The sequence below is a fragment of the Scatophagus argus genome, chromosome 6, assembly GCF_020382885.2.
Source record: "Scatophagus argus isolate fScaArg1 chromosome 6, fScaArg1.pri, whole genome shotgun sequence".
Classification (NCBI taxonomy): Eukaryota; Metazoa; Chordata; class Actinopteri; family Scatophagidae; genus Scatophagus; species Scatophagus argus.
The window spans coordinates 7700424-7719784 of record NC_058498.1 but is presented as its reverse complement, the minus strand read 5'-3'; the positions used below and the strand labels follow the sequence as shown (position 1 = coordinate 7719784).

The following is a 19361-nucleotide window of genomic DNA, read 5'->3' as shown; positions in this document are numbered from 1 at the left end:
GAGCCATAATGAACGAGATTTCAGAGGGGCTCGGGCCTGGGATCCCTAAACAGCCTTTAATGGATTCCTGTGTCAGGGCAGTAAATCTGGGGCCAGGCCGACATGCCAGCCAGCCAGCCAAAGCGGGAAGGCGGAGCGGAGATGCACCTGTGAGAGGGCCTGAGGAGGGCGGAGGTTTCGGACAGAAACGGTTAAACGCAAACATTACAAACAGACGCGCGCTGTATGTTCACGGTGCGTGCAGTCATTTGGACTGTGCAACAGGGCTGCGTTTGGGGAAGCAGGGCCTCTCTCTGTGTGTCTAGGTGTTTATTAAAGCAAGGTGAACCCAAACACAACCAGACATAGGTCACGAAGCCGGGCCCTCTGATCTCTGTTACAGCTCTGGTGCCGTCTACGAAAGGAAGTTCCATAGGGAGCGGTAAATGGATGGTACCTCACTTCATGGCTTCATCAATTTGTCATTCCCTTTCTTCACTGCGACCCTTTAGTGCAGCAGTTAAGATGAAACTATTTACAACAACCAAGCATTTTATGATAGAAGCGCCAAATTTGGCGCAGGAGTGGAGTTTATCACACTTTTTTTTCTTTTTTTTTTAAATGGCCGACATGTTGCTTTCATTTTACTGGCAATGTGAGATACAAAGTGTGCTGCTGTCAGTTACATGAACATAATAATCTCCTCAAAGAGCTGTCAAAACCAACAATGGGAGTTCAATTTGAGACCTCACATTAGATGTCCTGTATGTCAATGTAAAAAAAAAAAACAACAACAAAAACAACAGAGACTCTTCTCAAATTCAGATATTCGCAATGAGACCAGTGCAAACAGGTCCCGTGTCAAAGCTGTGACAGCTGTGCCATCATCAGGCCTGACAGGACGGCGGAAAGCACGAAATAGCAGAACAACAGATTATCATACTGCTCCTTCATTAGCTTCTCGCTGTTGGCTAATGGGAAGTTGAAAGGTGAAAATGAAAAAAGCGCTTCTCCCTCCATGACTTCCTGTCTCCCATTTTCTCCCTCCATCACTCCGCTGTCAGTGACAGATGTCACGGTTTCTGTCTGTCTGGCTCTCGCTTCCATTCCTACCCGCCACGTCGCCACAAGTGAGACTGTACAGAACGCAGGGAGTGAAAGAGCAAAAGAACAGGAGTCATGAAAATAATAAAAATAGTCAGCTTGTTTCAGCTGAAAAACTGTTCAATCCAGTGTTTTGCAAGAAAATCCTCGTGCTCCTTAAATCAAGGAGGAGATTTGACATCTGAGCTTCTCTCACTAAACTGACATAACTTCCTCCCAGGGAAACATTTCTTCATTATTGTTATATTATTTTGTAGTTTTTTTCCTATACTTTGATCCAAGTTCTTGACTACCTAAAAAAGTACAAAATAATAATAAAAAAAAAAACAAAACTCTGACTGCCTCCAGTCCAGGCCTCAGACACTGTAAGCAACACACACACACACACACACACATTTGTCTGCCTTTATAGTTGTGGGTTGTGAGCGAATGAGGGTAAAAGTACAAACATGACTAACTTCTGCATTACTCTTGACTGCGTGTACCCTGGGAGTCCTAATGCAATAAGCAAAGGTATGAAATATATCTATGGGACCACAAAAAAAAAAAAAAGTCTTCAGATTTGATAAAACAAATTACATTTCATTTCTGTGCTTATGAGGGGAAAATAATCATCACCATCCATTTTAGTAGCTGGATTTGGAGAAACAAACTTTCCCCTCATCTTCCCGTCCTTCCCTGCATGACCGGTTATGCGGAACAACTATGCCTCTCTGTGACAGGGCCAAACGCTCGCGGACTTTAATAGCCGGTCTTACATTATACATTTCATATGGTATTTCTGAGTGGGCACTGATCTCACAGCTTGGCAGTGTATGTAAAGAGATGCCGGTAAAATGCAAACAAACCTTGGGGAGAGGCAGAGCCTTTGCAGAAGTACGGCCAAGTCTGTGTCTGCTTGTTTAAGAGCTGCTCACTTGAAAAGGGGTGGGGGGGGGGGGGGGGGCAAAAAAACAAAAAAAAAAAAACAGCGTTTGAGGCAAGATCCACACAAGTCGTCTGTCCAACTGGCTGTTGCTGAAAGCCCACTTCCCTATCGCTTAGAATAGGAGCCATATAACAGAAGGAAAATGTGCATTATGCTCATTCTGTTCGACTAAAGTGAACTCATCCAGTGAGATCACCAGGTGTCTTTCTGTGAATCTGCGAGCAGTGCAGTACTTTGAAGGTGCCAGGAGATGGCACTTTAGCTTCAGCAAGGGAGCCAGCTGGGTCTCTGAAGTGGGGAGAAGCGAAGCAAAGGGCAGATAACAAACACGTACAGGAAACCATGTTAACGCGTGCACGCGTGCACACACACACACACACACGCACACACACACACACACAACCCTATAGACAGATCCACTGTACTTAAAGTTCGCTGTGATGCATTCTAAGTCTTCATCAACAATATTTATTCACAAGATGAATCCTGCAGTGAACATTAGGAGCTGTTATATATGAGCTGTTTTCAAGTTACATAAAAAAAAAAATCATTATAATGAATTATAACTCACATGCACTGTTGGTCTATAGTCTACAGTACACCAATAAGCTTTGAAATGAAGTATTCACGTTACTCAGAAAGTGTGGCTTTTGCGTGTTGTTTTATATTACAGCTTTTTTAATCACGTGGTGAACACAACGGGCACAATGTCCATGGAAGACTTTGAGAGCAATACTTCAAGTTAAGTGTTATTGAACTAGAAATACATATTAGTGTAGCGGGTATGAACAAACAAGCTTGTGGGACAAGTGAGAGTCCTGCACTCTGAAATAATAACCAACACACGTACATGTACTTCTTGTTAAAATACACAATACCCACAAGTGAGGTAGGACAGCATACATGTGTGTCCACTGGCCACGAACACATGAGCTGTCTCCCACCAAGGGAGGATACAAACACACCCATCCATGCACACACACCCGCACACACAAACCACTGAAGCATCCATGAGACTTTGTTCCTGTTCTACATCTTTGTTAGCTCAGTGTTTCCCCTCCACTCTGAGCTGTGTGGTGTTTTCCAGGCTGGCATGTCTCCTGCCTCACCAGGTGAAGAGTCCAGGGCCTGAGGCTGAGCCCGGCCACAAGCCTGCTGGCTGTCATTGTCCATAACACTGTCCAAACCTCTACTCTCTTAACAGCTGTCATTCTGTTGTCTTCAACCTGAGGCAAACTGATAAACGCACACATGATTGTGTCCACAGAGTACACGCAGCCCAATACATGCTCATGGACAAAACAGCTAAGGGACAGACATACTTTCTATATGCAGGTGCTTACAGCAAAACACCACATAAATCACACAAACACGCACGCCAACACAAACAGGCATGCGATATCCAAAATCTTAAACAGAATACGAAAAAAAACAGACATGGCATTCAGTCCCAAAGCCACACCGGAGCCACAACAATGGCTGTTGTTTGTTATATCAGACAAGAAGTCAGCAGTCCAATTCAGTCTTGTTTTTGTCAAACGAAAGGATTACTCCTACATTCTTAATCAACAAGCTCACCAAACACAACAAATCACCCACATTGCCAGATACGGCTGAAATATGTACGCAAATGACAGCAGCATTTTCACTTTGGTGCGTGTGTTGGCTGATCAAACAGAAGATGAATTTCTAACTGATTATTTTGCTATGATTAATTACAGGAGCTACTCCAGGATCATCCATTTCATTTTCAAGGACAGACATGGAGGGATTTGCACGAAAAAAAAAAAGGTGAATGATAAAAATGTATCAGGCTTTTCCTTTCATACGGGGTGGGGTGGAATGTCTTTAATCAGATCACATTTTTGGAACATCAGGCAATTACAAAGCAGGTGAAGGAGCCACTGTTGGCCAACACAGTAAATGAGTAAATATACTGTAGTTAAGGAGACAAGGCAAAAAACCAAAAAAACAAAAAGCATGCGTGTATGATGTATGTGGCGCGAAGTGTTAAAGAAAAAATATATACAAATATTTTTTGTTTATTGTAAATGAAGGGAGGTAAGTGTTTGATAATCAGGACCCATACATTAGCTTCAATGTACACCCAGTCGCCAGTTTATTAGGTACACGTACAGCAGCTAAAACGAATGCAGCACAATTCAGGAAGGGTATTAAGTTCAGTTTTTGTTGAACTGATTTAGGGTGGTGCTGATTTGTTGCATTGGATGTCCCCAACGATACACAGAGGGCACAATGTCAATACAAGTAAAGCCAGATTTTATTCATCTTGTTTTTGGAAAATAATATTCAGCATTGAAAACAAAAGACTTTCATTGCAATGTGGACTGTATGGACAAAGACTGTGGTTTGTCTACAGAGAGGACGTGGGACATACTATAAAGAATGAAGAGGAACAAGAGGAGGCCAAGATATTGCTGTAGGTGTGTGTGTGCATCAGAGGTGAGGGAGGTACTTTTTTTCCATTTACCTTAACCTTTATTTAACCAGGTTAGTCCCACTGAGAGTGGTTTCTCATGCGAGGAACACCTGGTCAAGTTGTGGGCAGATTACAGTGAGAAGGTTTCACAGGAAACAAACATATATATATGTATATATATATATATATATATATATAAAAAGGTGACAGAAGGAGAGATAAGATTAACAAGAAAGGTAGGTATGCTTTCCTCCAGCGTGCCTTTGAACTGTAACTGAAATGTAAATATGGTGTGCTTTAAACAGTCATGTGAAAGTAACTCAGTGTCTATTATGTACTTGCCAAATTAACTTCCAGTTATATTCTATATGCTTTAATATGTGTATGCAAAGACATGAGCTAATATCACCATCCTGTACAACGCTGAGAGAACCACTAACTTCCATTACAGCTCCATTTTAAGTGTTCTGAAGAATTTCAATCTTACCGCACACCGACAGACCATAAATTATTGAGGGTTTTTTTTGGCTTCTTAATTTTCAGTTTTGGTTTTAGGCGACAGAAAGACAAAAAAATGTTGGGATGTCAGACTGCACCCTCCTCTTTCACAGGTCTGGGTAATACAATAATAGACCTGAACTATAAGCAATGTGATGAAACTGAATGTGAAAAAGGAAGAACGGGAAGAGCATTGTGGATTATACACAAACAAATGTAAAACCAGAGCTGTGGGACATTTTGTCCTGTGTCCTGCATGTCCCTCCTCCAGTGGTCTCCAGGGACCCGTTACTGTGGCAATGAACAGGCCTCAGTGGCAGGGACAGGGGTGCCAGTGTGTGTATATCACCTACAGTGTGTGTGTGTGTGTGTACGCACATCAGCTGCATGTTAACTGTTAATCTGTGTGTGTCGGGTTGGTCTTTGTGTGTGCGCTAGCCGGGAGGTGGAGGGATGGGGGGGTGGTGTCCGAGGAGGCCTTTAGAAAAGCTCTAATTGCCGTTCCTCTCCTCTCCCCGGCCGTCACACCTTCCTCTGCGCTAAGACTTCCAGCCTCATCACACACACACACACACACACAGGAAACACAACGCTAATTAGAGACAGCACAACCTCTCCTAATCACACTCTTACATGACTGTGACCAAAATGTCAGCATGTGCATTGCGGACATGTTTCTTTTTTTTTGTGTGTGTGTGTGTGTTTCTTTAGACAGAATTCTGAGTCCACTTGCCATTTTTCATTTAGCAATAAGAGGTGGAGAAGCTCCAGCTGAAGAGTACAGATTTGTGGATATGAGGTGGGAGATGTGACTGCTAACCCTGAGGCTGTATGCAAGTGTTTAATACTGTACAGATGTGTGCAATTTTAATTACTCTGCACTACGGCGTCCTGTAATTTCTGAACACTTCTTGATAAATTTTATCGATGAATGTGTGTTTTGTGAGCATGCATGAATTCGCACATAAATGCCAGCTCTGCACACAACAAAGGAAAAAAAAAAGTGCTATTCATTTATGGCGGACAAGCAAATTCTTCAGAGGAACTGCTGACCAGCAGATGAGTTGCTTCTACTGTCCGTGCTGTTCCGAGAAAAATACTGAATGTACAACATGAGTGCGTTGAAAGAAAAAAAAAATGCTTATCATTACATCTGGCACCTTGACAAACTATGGTACTTCTGAGAGCTGTTACTACAGAGAACGTGTGGGGAGAAAGGAGGGGAGGGACAGAGAGACGGGGATGGAAATGAAATGAGAGGGGGAAACGCTGGGATGGAGAGTGAAAGAGTGAAAGAAAGAAAGAAAGTGGATGGAAAGATTGCTGAAGTGGAAGACTGCATCCTCGTTGGTGAACTGGGCTCTGGTATGATCGGTCAGTGCACATGTAGTTAACTCATTTACTGATGTGCATCTGTGTGTGTGTGTGTGTGTGTGTGTGTGTCATACCCGTCTCATCTTCTGCAGTCTCCTTGGAGACAGGCTCTTGGTGCTGGTCGGAGACCCTGCGCACACCGGCATCCCCTCTTCTTCCTCTTCCTGAAAGAGAAACAGTGAATGCAAGTCTTAGATCATTTGTGTTAAGAGTGAACCAAACTGACTGTAAAACAGGTGTGTTAGTTGGATAACAGGGTGCATTTGCATTCATGCGAAAGAGCCTCACCGCAACACATCCAACGTACTGCTCCTTCGCTGAGCTAAATCCTTAATAAATGTCCAGCTTCTCACTGACATTTTAGTTTAAGTTAAAAAAAATCAGTCCGGAGGTGTTCTATGTTTTTCTTACTGCCAACAAATGAAAAGGGTAATTGATCAGACAAACAGCGACTGCGTAACTAAATCCTGATATATCTTATTCATCCGTGCCATAGATTCGATGTGATCAAAAAGCGCTGACAGCCACATTGCTGCATTTGGTGACACGTTCCTACATTATGATGAACAACTGGAGTTCACCCACACATGCCATCCAGTTCATGTAAATAATCAGATACTCAGCAGTGTATGCTTTTATTTATTTATTTATTTGGAAATCATCTTCAAAGTAGGTATATTCATGACCCGGTTTTAAAGATTTAAGTCTTCAGTAGGACAGAATGGGTCGGGGTCTCAGAGCTGTGAACGCGGCATTGGAAGATGAAGGATGCACTTTTGGCTTTGTGTCTTTTCGTGGGATTGTTTGGCAATAACGAACACACAGCATTATCACCACCTCTTGTTCTCTAAGAGGTTTCAGCAATTAAATTCAAGGTAACCCTCTCTGATGAATTAAATATTCGTGCACTGAAGTCCTTGTCTGTAGCTGGCAGCAAAATAAATGCAACGAGGAGGGATCCTGAGAAAGTGGAATTAATTCATCTGTGTATTTGTCATTTTATTTATGAGTGCACATGAAATCTGTTTAACTTCAAAATCAAATAGATTTCAACACCTCTGCTGCGTGTGTGTGTGTGTGTGTGTGTGTGTGTGTATCCACATAGCGTACTCCTCCTGTTCATCATCAGTGCCCCTCTCTCCTCAGTTTCCCACTGACAGATCAAACTGCTATTGCCTTATCAAATCCATCAGGCTTATGGAAACATACACCTCGTTACATTAGCTTTGAGGAAATCACAGACTCACTGATGAAATATGCAGACAATAAAAGAAAAAGAGGGGCCGGGGCTCGGATGACATGACAGGCCATAGCCAGAGGGGCGTTGGTTAAAAATGTACAGCCACGAACAAAGCGCTAAGCAGGTTTCAACAGTCATTAAAGGCCGCCGCGCCAGAATCACAGTCTCCATGTAAATCAGCCTTCCTGTCTGTTTCTATGAGGGGGGCGTGTGTCTGTCTGTGTGCCTCAGAACAGAATTATGTGTACAAGTGTGTGTACAGATGTCGCCATGAGTGTGAGGGTGTGTGTGTGTGTGTGTGTGTGTGTGTGTGTCAGAGAGGTGTGAAGGTACGTGCTGCTCACCCTTGCTTTAAGTCTGCCCTTAATGTCGCGGATGCCCCTTTTGGCGTGACTCTTGGCCTAGGAGGAAAAACAGTATGTACACACACACACACACACACAGATTACTAATCAAAACATGTTGCATTAACATTCTGTTCTGGTTTCATGTAACATCAAGAAATGCTTTGATCCCTGTGGCAAAAACACGGAGACAAAAGGCTGGATAAGAGAGCCTCGCACACTAACAGGAGGCGATAACATGAAAGGGCAGCCTGACCACCTATTGTACAGCACATAACGACACGGCACTGCTCATCAAACACAGACCAGTCCCGAACAATGCTGCCGTTCCTTCCACTGTCAGTTCCCAAACGGACACACTGTTCAATTAATTCGTCGTACATTCATTCATTCATTTCGACAAAACAACCAGTGAAATGTCACCTGAGGTCTGTTTCGGTGGGACTTTCTGAACTTTCAGGCATTTCAGGTTTTGTACATATACATATAAATACAAAACTATCGTACCTTTGTCACAGCTGTGTTGAAGAGTGCTCCTCCTCTCTGGAATAAGACACAAAAACATCAGTCAGTCACTTAAAGGCGTCTTGAATGAATTTCCACACATACAAACACTTTCAAACTATTTGTTTTTAAATACAAAATATTCGTACACACACACACACACACAAGGGCTGGGTAATAACATAACACTGAGGAGTTCTGTCTCATGACATCTTTGACAATCAGTTTGATAATTTCAAAGGTGCCTTTGAGTCATCATTTGTCATGATGTACCGTATCCTCAGAAATGATCTGATAATTATGTCGACCCATCATTTTACAGCAGAAGTTTTCAATATCAACACATATCCAAAACTCCCTCTGCAGCTGTAAATGCTATTGTAATAGAACGTCTGTGTAAAAACAGTGAAAGTATCATGTCACTGAGCCGTGATAAACGGCACGATTCACGGCATTCAAGAAGGTTTTTATTTAGAAGGAAGGGACTGTGTGTGATGGATTTCTGCTTTGAGCTCTGCAGACTGACACTGTGGCATTCAGTATCCCTCTCTCTCTCTCTCTGCAAATTTCTGCATCTCTCGTTTGGAGTCTCGCTCTTTCTCTCTGTTTGGTCTTTAGTGTAAGCACAAAGCGTCGGCTAAACGGCCAAACAGAGTAAATGGCAGGCGGCGTTTCAGAAGTCGGCTGAGGGAGAGGAGGAGACGGGGCCGAGGTGAAGGCCCCTCTTATAGATCCCTGTCAGTCAGGAAATGTGAACTTTAACAAACCTTTGAAGAGCACTCTAGAGAACTAATTCAGCCTGAGCAGACGGCGTGTGAAGGGAGGGAGAGGGAGAGAGAGAGAGAGAGAGAGAGAGAGAGAGAGAGGGAGAGGGAGAGTCACAGAGATGAGAGGAGAGAGAGGGGGAAGATAAAGAGAGATAGATGGAAGAGGATCTATGTTCTTGGGTCGGTTCAGCGGAGTAACGCCCGTGTTTGCTGCCAGATCAACATGTCATGTTGGAGGACGTCTTGTCACGTCAAATCACTTCTGTCTCCCCTTCCTGTCTGTCTCTACTGTCCTGCTGCACGCGCCGCTTCACACACCAAACTGCGCTCACGCTGGATCTGTACGTTCAGGCAGCCCCCTTCATTCCAGAGGCAACGCCGGGACTTCAAATGCTGAGTCGTGTCAATCAGGCTTTCAATTAAATATAACTCAGGAATAAAATGAGCTAAACATAAAAAAAACATAGATAAAAGCATTTAGGTATGATATGCAGGACACTCTGTGAATACCTTTACAGTATGCATCCACTGCTGGTAAGACCTTGAATTACCTGGAGGGATGTATAAAACACAGGAAATATGAATTAATCATTTTGCACTCGATAGCTCTGCATTTACATTGCAAAGCAAAGGTAACTATGTATATTACACTGTGACACATTTTAAATTGTAGACAAAACCACTTCTACAGCGAACACAGCAGCAGGTAAAGTGGCTGATAAAACCCTGTGATATTAAAAATCAATTTTTCAAATTATTTCTCTTTTTTCCCCTTTTTGCCTTACAACCCTTAATAATTAATAAAATATTTAATGCTTAGTGTAAAATTAGTAACTGGATATAATCGAGTTTTACACTGAGATTTTTCTGTGGGTTTCGAGTTTGTTCTCAGATGTTTGGCGACTGCGGGTTCGCTTCAGGATCAGGACTGATGAGTCCCAATAATATGATGGATATTTAGCTGCAACATCTGGATGGCATTTCGTTTTCTTGTCCCGTAAATACCACTCACACCTGGAGTGTTATGATCAAAACGATACAATTTGTCTGAGCCTTCCTGTGGGACTTGAAACTTGTGATGTCTTGTGCTCTGTGTTCACATGCGATAATGCTCCATCCTGCCAAAACATGATTAATTCTTTTGTCAATCTTCCTTTGTCGCATTCAATCAGATTTACGAGTAACCTCTGCACAACAAACGACGCTCAACATGCATGTCAAATTTAAAAATGAACCAGTGCACCATGAGAGGATGAATTTTTACAGATTTTAAAAGGATCACAGTCACTTTAAGGCATAAGTCAAAGCAAAATCATTGTCATTTTTAATCAATAATAATCAAAATCAAATCTCCCAAAGACAATATGGTCTATAAACGCGTTAGTAGTTAAAGGGCTTTATGTGGTCAAAGATGTGTTCATGAGTAATTTTACGACATCCTTTAAACGTGACTCAAACAGCAAGCATTCAAAGACCACAAATGACTTTAAATTGACATGTTATGAAACGTACACAAAAACTCTGCAGTGTACTATATAATTTACCATCTTTTAACCATTTTGTCATTTTTTTAGAACTCTCTCATTTAACTGTGTCACAGTTTCAAGTGAAATTTTATTATTTTTTTTTTTTTCTTTTTACATTTTATTTCAGCACTGGGTAGCTCTTAGTGCTTTTTTTTTAGTGCAGTTTTTTTAAAAACTCTTAAAAAGTTTCTCTGTTTTGAGAGCCCAGTAACTACCGCCTACAGCATGAAATATGGCAAATAAATATAATGTGGCTAATTGATAGACAGGTCCAGCACTACTCACTTCCACAGAAGCCCCCCTCTGTGATCTCTTCTTCAAACACGTCGGAGAAGCCGCGGCCTGCGTTCAATTTGGCCAGTCGTCCGTCGATGAACTACAACCATAAATTACAACGTGCTTATTAAAGAAGGGAGGTGGGGGGGGTAGACACACTCAAAACAGATACACTTACACTCACACACAGATTCAAACACTCAGGCCACAGTGGGGTGTTATTAATCCTACCTGACAGAAACTACAACCTAAGATTAGGTGAGTTGCAGGTAATAGGGATTTGGTAATGTGGAGCAGGTGAGGGATTAAGGCAGCAGACTACATGCTGCACACTGTCTGAGACATGAGGAAGTTTCATTTCCTCCCTTTGTAACATGGAGCGCATAAAACCCCATCTCATAAACATGGACCTAATAGCCAAGACAGCTACACATTTCAAGAGCGCAGTCACAAAGTCATGTCAAGTCAAGTCAAGTCAACTTTATTTGTATAGCCCATTTTTACAAGCAGTTTGTCTCAAAGGGCTTAACATAACATCAGCAACATCCTCTGCCCTTCGACCCTCACATCGACTAAGGAAAAACTCCCAGAAAAACCTTTAACAGGAAAAAATGGAAGAAACCTCAGGGTGAGCAACAGAGGAGGGATCCCTCACCCAGGACGGGCAGACGTGCAATGGATGCTGTACAGGCAGGAAAGCAATTTGCAACATGAGAAATGACATTACTAAAAAGATAAGCAAAACAAAATCTCAACTGTTTAGTTTCACTTTTGCTACCACCTCAATATGATTTTAACATTTCACAAGTTATAAGAAAATTATAGTAATGAAAATTATAATGAACTGCTGTAACATTCATGTATTCTTTTTTTATGTGATGTTGAGAATCACTATCATATCAGTTCGATTTCGGCCCGTAGGGAGAACCACCCCGCCCATAGTCGGTACATAGAGGAATGACAGGCAGATGTCAACAATACACATTGGGTTGGTCATAGAGCCGGCTACAGTTCAACTTGAAGATCTGGATGGAGAGATACCTGCAGAAAGATACAGAGAGAGAGAGAGAGAGAGAGAGAGAGAGAGGGAGGGAGAGACACAAGACTACGAGGAGCACTGGACACACAGTTAGTGACATAAAATAATGAACTGCATGTTAATCTGACGAGGGGAGAGGATAGAAGAGGAGAAGGAGGAGGGGAAACTGCTTGGTGGATCATGTTTGTGTCCCCCGGCAGCATAGGCCTATAGCAGCTTAGCTATGATAGAGATTTAAAGATTAACAGTTAGTCAGACCTATTCTACCTGTGGCTATATATCATGAGGTGAGTGAAACTATGCCTACCAGCCCTACACACTTTATTTGGTGCTAACTATATGCTTTATTAAACAGAAAGGTTTTAAGTTTAGTCTTAAAAGTGGAGGTGGTGTCTGCCTGTCGAACCCAGATTGGCAACTGGTTCCACAGCAGGGGTGCCTGATAGCTAAAGGCTCGTCCTCCCGTTCTACTTTTATAAATTCTGGGAACTGTAAGTAAACCTGCACTCTGTGATCTGAGTGATCTATTGGGAGTATATGGGACTATTAGATCCTGCAGGTATGATGGGGCGAGTCCATGTAGGGCCTTATATGTAAGTAGGAGAATTTTAAAGTCTATTCTGAATTTTACCGGAAGCCAGTGAAGAGAAGCTAAGATGGGGGAGATATGATCCCTTTTACTGATTCCTGTTAAAACTCTAGCTGCTGCATTTTGGATCAGCTGCAGGTTATTAATAGAATAATTTGGACATCCTGACAATAGTGAGTTGCAGTAGTCCAGCCTAGAAGTAACAAAAGCATGAACAAGTTTTTCAGCATCACTCTGAGAGAGGACGCTCCTAATCTTAGCGATATTACGGAGGTGAAAGAAGGCGGTCTTAGAGGTCTGTTTAATGTGATGAATAAATGACACGTCTTGATCAAAGATAACGCCGAGGTTCCTTGCAGTCGTACTGGAGGCCAAAGTAATGCCGTCCAGAGAGAGTATATTATCAGCTATTCTATTTCTAAGGTGTTTGGGGCCTAGAATAATGATCTCAGTTTTGTCTGAGTTTAATAATAAAAAATTGGAGGTCATCCAGTCCTTTATGTCCTTAAGACATGCCTGGAGTCTGGCTAACGGCTCTGTTTCTTCAGGCTTTAAGGATAAGTACAGCTGAGTGTCATCAGCATAACAATGAAAGTTTATGTCATGTTTCTGAATAATATTTCCTAGAGGGAGCATGTATAAGGTGAACAGGATCGGCCCAAGCACTGAACCTTGTGGAACACCGAGGCTAACCCTTATATATGAAGAGGAAACATTATTAACTTGAGCAAAGTGAAATCTATCTGTTAAATATGATTTGAACCAGCATAGCGCAGTCCCTGTGATCCTAGTCTCATGTTCTAATCTGTGTAATAAAATGCTGTGATCTACAGTGTCGAAAGCAGCACTGAGATCTAGCAAAACAAGTATGGAGACAAGCCCGCGGTCTGATGCCATGAGGAGGTCATTTGTGACTTTAACCAGTGCTGTTTCTGTGCTGTGATGGGCTCTAAAACCAGACTGAAACATCTCAAAGAGACTGTACCTGTGTAGGTGATCAATCAACTGATTTGCAACCACTCTTTCGAGTATTTTAGATAGGAACGGGAGGTTGGATATCGGCCTATAGTTTGCTAAGATGTCTGGGTCAAGTGAAGGTTTTTTAAGTAAAGGTCTAATAACAGCGGTTTTAAACGCCTGTGGTACATAACCTGTTGTTAAGGATAAGTTTATCTGATCTAAGAGGGAAACGCTAATCAAGGGAAAGACGTCCTTGAGGAGCTTAGTTGGGATGGGGTCTAAGAGACATGTAGTTGGGTTAGATTTGTTAATGCTGGAGGTCAGCTCGGGGAGGTCTATGGGCAGGAACCTGTCCAGGGACCTGTCCAGGGATGGAGTAGGATTAAAAGAGATTACTGGAGATGGCACTATATTGGCTATTCTGGGAAGATCTTTATTGATTTTTTCTCTAATGTTATTGATTTTATTGGTGAAGAAACTCATGAAGTCTTCACTGCTAAGAGCTGCAGGAATACAAGGTTCAACAGAGCTGTGACTCTTGGTCAGCCTGGCTACAGTGTTAAAGAGAAAACGTGGGTTGTTCTTGTTTTGCTCTATTAATGTTGAATAATAGGCAGTTCTGGCTTCACGAAGGGCCTTTTTGTATGTCAATAGACTATCTTTCCAGGCTCTCTGGGATTCAGCTGATTTGGTGGAGTACCACTTCCTCTCCATCCGTCTTGATGTTTGTTTAAGTTTTCGTAAATTTGAATTATACCAAGGAGCTAGCCTCCTATGATTTCTAACCTTCTTTCTCAGTGGGGCAACCATATCTAAAACTGTGTGCAACGTGGCTGCAGTGTTGTTGACAAAGGAATCAATTACTGCAGGAGTAACGTTTAAATCAGTACGGTCTGTTGTACTGGTACATGGAGCTGAGGGGAGCTGTGATGGGATTGCATCCCTAAATCTGTCTACACTATCTTCAGAGAGGCATCTGGTGTAATAGACCTTTTTGTTGTGTGCTGTAAAGTCTTCTAGAGTTAGTTCAAAAACTACAAGCGAATGGTCTGAAAGGAGAGGGTTTTGAGGGGCAACTGACAGGTTCTTAGTTTCTAGGCCATAGGTGAGAACCAGATCGAGTGTGTGATTATGACAGTGTGTTGGTTCATTTACTATCTGAAGGAAACCTATTGAATCTAAGAGTGAACTAAAGGCTGTCTTAAGACTGTCAGAGTCAACATCCATATGAATGTTGAAGTCACCTGCTATAATGACTTTATCTGTGCTGAGCACTAAACTAGATAAGAAGTCAGAAAACTCAGACAGGAACTCTGAGTAAGCAGCAGCAGGTGGGCGATACACAACAACTAATAAAACTGGCTTTTCTGACTTCCAGTTTTGGTGAGACAGACTGAGAGTGAGACTCTCAAATGAGCTATAGATGGATTTAGGTTTGGGGTTAATCTGAAGACTGGAGTGGTAGATTGCTGCCACTCCTCCTCCTCGGCCTGTGCCTCGAGGAACATGATAGTTAATATAACCGGATGGAGTTGATTCATTTAAACTAACATATTCTTCATCCCGTAACCAAGTCTCAGTGAGGCAGAATATATCAGACTGATGATCAATAATTAGATCACTGACTAGGAGGGATTTAGAGTGGAGGGATCGTATATTTAACAATCCACATCTGACTGTCCTATTTTTTGGCTCTAAATATTTGCTAGTTTGTATTTTTATGAGGTTATTATGATTAACACTTCTTAAATTTTGTGCTGGTTGGACTATGGGAGGACGAGGCACTGACACTATTTCTATGGGATTATTAATCTTAGTATTACTGTGTGAATTTATATTTTTATTTATTCTAATTTTAACGGAGGGCGGCAGTCCTACAGAAGCAGCAGAGAAGTGTGTAAGACAGCGACTCTGCTTCCTGGCCTCGACCCTGGGTTGTCAGGGTGTTGGTTGTCTAATAAACTTGGCCATATTGGTAGAAATAAGAGCCGCACCACCCCAAGTGGGATGAACGCCGTCTCTGCTAATGAGGCCAGGTTTTCCCCAGAAAGTCTCCCAGTTATCTATAAAGGCCACGTTGTTTTCTGGACACCACCGTGACAGCCAGCGACGGAGCGATGACATGCGGCTAAACATGTCATCACTGGTCAGATTCGGGAGGGGACCAGAGAACACTACGGAGTCCGACATGGTTTTTGCCAAATTACACACCGACTCAATATTGACTTTGGTGACCTCCGACTGGCGTAGTCGAGTGTCATTAGCGCCGACGTGAATTATAATCTTACCATATTTACTCTTATCTCTCGCCAGCAGCTTTAAATTGCCCTCTATGTCGCCCGCTCTGGCCCCCGGGATGCATTTGACTATGGTCGCTGGTGTCGGCTTCACATATCGCAAAACAGAATCGCCAATAACCAGGGTCGGTTTCTCAGCGGGTGTGTCGCTGAGTGGGGAAAAGCGGTTAGACACATGAAGCGGTTGGTGGTGAACCACGGGCCTTTGTTTTGGACTACGCTTCTTTCGAACCGCCACCCAACCTCCCTGACTTCCCGGCTGCTCGGGGGCTGCCGGGGGGCGGCTGACATCAGCTAAAGTAGCTAAAATAGGCCGGTCCGCACAGGCTAACTGCTGCTGGCTAGCTGTCGGGACTAATGGACTGTGATCTACAGTACGAAGCCGGGCCTCTAACTCACTTAGCCTCTCCTCCAAAGCTGTGAATAAGCTACACTTTCTACACATCTCACTCTCACTAAAGGAGGCAGAGGAATAGCTAAACATTTCACACACCTTACAGAAGACGGGAGAGGGAGAGGCAGAGGGAGAGTGAGTGGAAGAAGCCATGTTAGCACTAAGCTAAGCCTAACGACAAACAGGACGGGGATCGGAAAAGGAAAGAATCTAGATGATCGTGCGGTTAATAAACTTTTCCTAAAGTGCTTGTGTACTTATTTGTAAGAACCAACCACAGTAAAAGCTAACACAAAATATGTCGACTCAAGTACACCAATACCACCGAACACCAAACGCTAGCAAGTGAATGAGTAGTGCGAGAACAGGAAGTGACGCAATACGCAATACGTTACCCAACGCAGGAGGAGGAGGAAACAGCAGTAAAAACAGTAAATAAGTTACGCAAGTACACACACACACACACACCTCAACATTTGTGATCGACGCAATTAAAAGACAGGATTCTCTAAGACATTAAAGCGTGCAAGAAATATTTTGAGAGCAGGAGACGAGAGCCGAAGGGGGAAAAAAATGATGTCACTAATTGTTTAAAACACATTTGTTATCATTTTGGCCCGTTTTAAGAGCTTTGGTGCATCCTCAGAGCTGTTTACAGGCCTGGTTATGTGACTGAACTTTGTAGCGATGTTGTACTGCAGTTTTTGTATCCTTTCAAATGCTGAACATGAAGAAAATTTTATGTGAATGTACATCACGCAGTCACACACACTGTGCACTGTTTTCTATTAGCTAAATGCAACCACACTGACCCCCAAGTTGATGTTAGTTTCCTGTCCAATCACATACAACATCAGCAAATCTCTCTGTGGAAATAAAACTCCCCAGTCAAATATTTGGGCTAATCTTGGTAAGTTTCTGGTGTTTATAAAAAAAGGAAAAAGAAAAAACAACAAGCAGCTGCAATATGGTACTTTTTTCATTTTCATGTGGGGCCAACATGTGCTGAAGTCCTAAAAAATTACTTTCTATTAGTCTGCCTGTGTGTTTTTTTCCTAAAACTTTCTGTTTGACCTTAAACTGGAACCTTCATGTCATTTGCGTAAAAATAGGAGCGAAACTCGGCTAACAATCAGTAATGTTGACGTTCACAATTATTAGCAGAAATCAACCATTTGAACTGGATTGACGATTGCACTAATAACCAACACACACCTTCTCAAGTACTCTTTTTCTATTTTTACAAACAACACCAAATGCTACACTATTCTTTTTAACACAAGTAGCTGACATCAACATATTTTCTTAACTGCAGCAAGCCTCTGTTAAAGTGTGTCCACATTTTGACAACAGTGTATGTTGTTTCTAGGTGCGTGTCCTCAGGGACGACCTGCTAACTGGCGACCGACACGGCCACCCGCTCCTCTGGTCAGAAGAGCTGGAAACTCATCATTAGATCATTTTTAATGAGAGGTGAGGCTGCAGGTTCCAGCCATTGCTCCGCTGCTTGGCTGGCCCAATTAGTGCACATAATCAACCCAAATCATCACCTAGCCAAAGCCTCCACTTATCCACCCCACCCCCACCCTGACCGGATTACCTGTGGGCCTTAATTAGACATTACTTAACAATGGCAGACTGTGATCACCACACTCACACACACGCGCACATATGCAAACTAACACTTGTTCATGTACACAAGCCTACATGCACAACACGCAGCCCTATTTTCTTTGTTTTAAGGAAGAGACCACAAAAAAAAAAAAAAAAACACAAAAGAAACACGAAATGATATCAGCTTAGAACCACATCAGGACCACCTAAATTTGAACAAAAAGTAGGAGACTGAATAAATGTATATGAACAGCAAATTTACGGCATTAACGTTCGGATAGTTTTGTTTTTGTAGTATATCTATTAAACAAGCTACTTGTGTAAATACAGTCGAGCCACAACATGCAGAACAGATTCAGGCACAACTCCACAGTTGGACATGAATCCTGCTTCATCTCTTCATGTCTCTTCATGTCTCGTTTCCTGTTGATGTTATAGTTACAGACAGCAGAGAGTTATTCCATCTGGCTACCAGCACCGCACTGACTCACTCACGGCTCGGTCACAGTGGTCTAGATTTATTTTAACTCTGGAATTGTGGAGCCAGAAGTTGGGATTAGGACTCTACAGGGGTTCATTTACAGAGATATACTCGCAGAGCTGAAAGGAAATGTAATTTTTTACTTTTTTTTTTGCAACCTGGGTCTCATTTGTGGAATTTTAGGCCATAAAATGTAGATACTCAGGGAAATAACGGAAATCACTTCACTCATAGGTTTCTGAGGTGGAGTTTGGATTTTACAGCTGAATGCCATATTTGTTAGTTACTATAGCATAGAAGTATAAATTGGAAGAGAAGGTAGGAGAGCAGGTGGCAACCAGTATCACAGCTTGACAGGCTGCAATGCATGTCAATCACACAGAGGCAGAACAAACCGTACTTCATTTCAAACCTTAATATCCATCAACCAATTCAGAACTCTCAAACTTGAGCATAGAGACACACATCAGAAGACTTCCAACATGTAAAAAAAAAAACAAAACAAAAAAAATAAAAAAGATGATTTTGAGAAAGAAGTTGGAAAAAGCTCAAGTTAACTCCGTGTGAAAACAGCTTCAGGAGCCAGCCGCTAGCTGCCATTAGCAGCCATGCATCTTAAAGCAGCTCACATTTACTTACACATGTGGCCGTGAGAGTGGCAGCTGGTTTCATCCATTCATTACAACCAAACTTACTTTTCCAGCTTACTGTAACTGCTGTGATATGCAGTCTTGTGGACCCAATGGAGTGGATGAAGCAAGCACACGATCGGATTTTAACTCAAGTAATTCGGTTTTGCAAGAACACACCTTTCCCCCTTTCAATAAACGACGTGGCTATTGCATTCATACACATGGAGAGTGACAGATGATTATTGATTGGCGGGACGCACATTGTCTACAAAGGCTCCTGGCAGTAAATCATCAGAGTACAAGTCCCCCCTACAGACTCAATAGAACTGTGTATGGCTTAGTTTTGTCAATAAAAGAAAGAGACTTCATTGAATA

General features: G+C 42.4%; 1 protein-coding gene across 3 annotated transcripts in view; it reads right to left on the bottom strand.

Moving 5' to 3' along the window:
• The window catches only part of dennd1b (DENN/MADD domain containing 1B), a 117213-nt gene that overhangs the window by 7771 nt on the left and 90081 nt on the right, over positions 1-19361 (bottom strand). For 2 of the 3 annotated variants that reach the window (XM_046392329.1, XM_046392330.1), the window contains 5 exons: positions 10990-11080; positions 9689-9729; positions 8415-8450; positions 7908-7964; positions 6398-6487 (listed from right to left, as the gene is read on the bottom strand). In XM_046392329.1, coding sequence (XP_046248285.1) covers positions 6398-6487; positions 7908-7964; positions 8415-8450; positions 9689-9729; positions 10990-11080 — 315 coding nt within the window. Of the gene's footprint in view, positions 1-6397; positions 6488-7907; positions 7965-8414; positions 8451-9688; positions 9730-10981; positions 11081-19361 lie in introns of those variants that run through there. The other variant, XM_046392331.1, reaches the window with a different exon arrangement.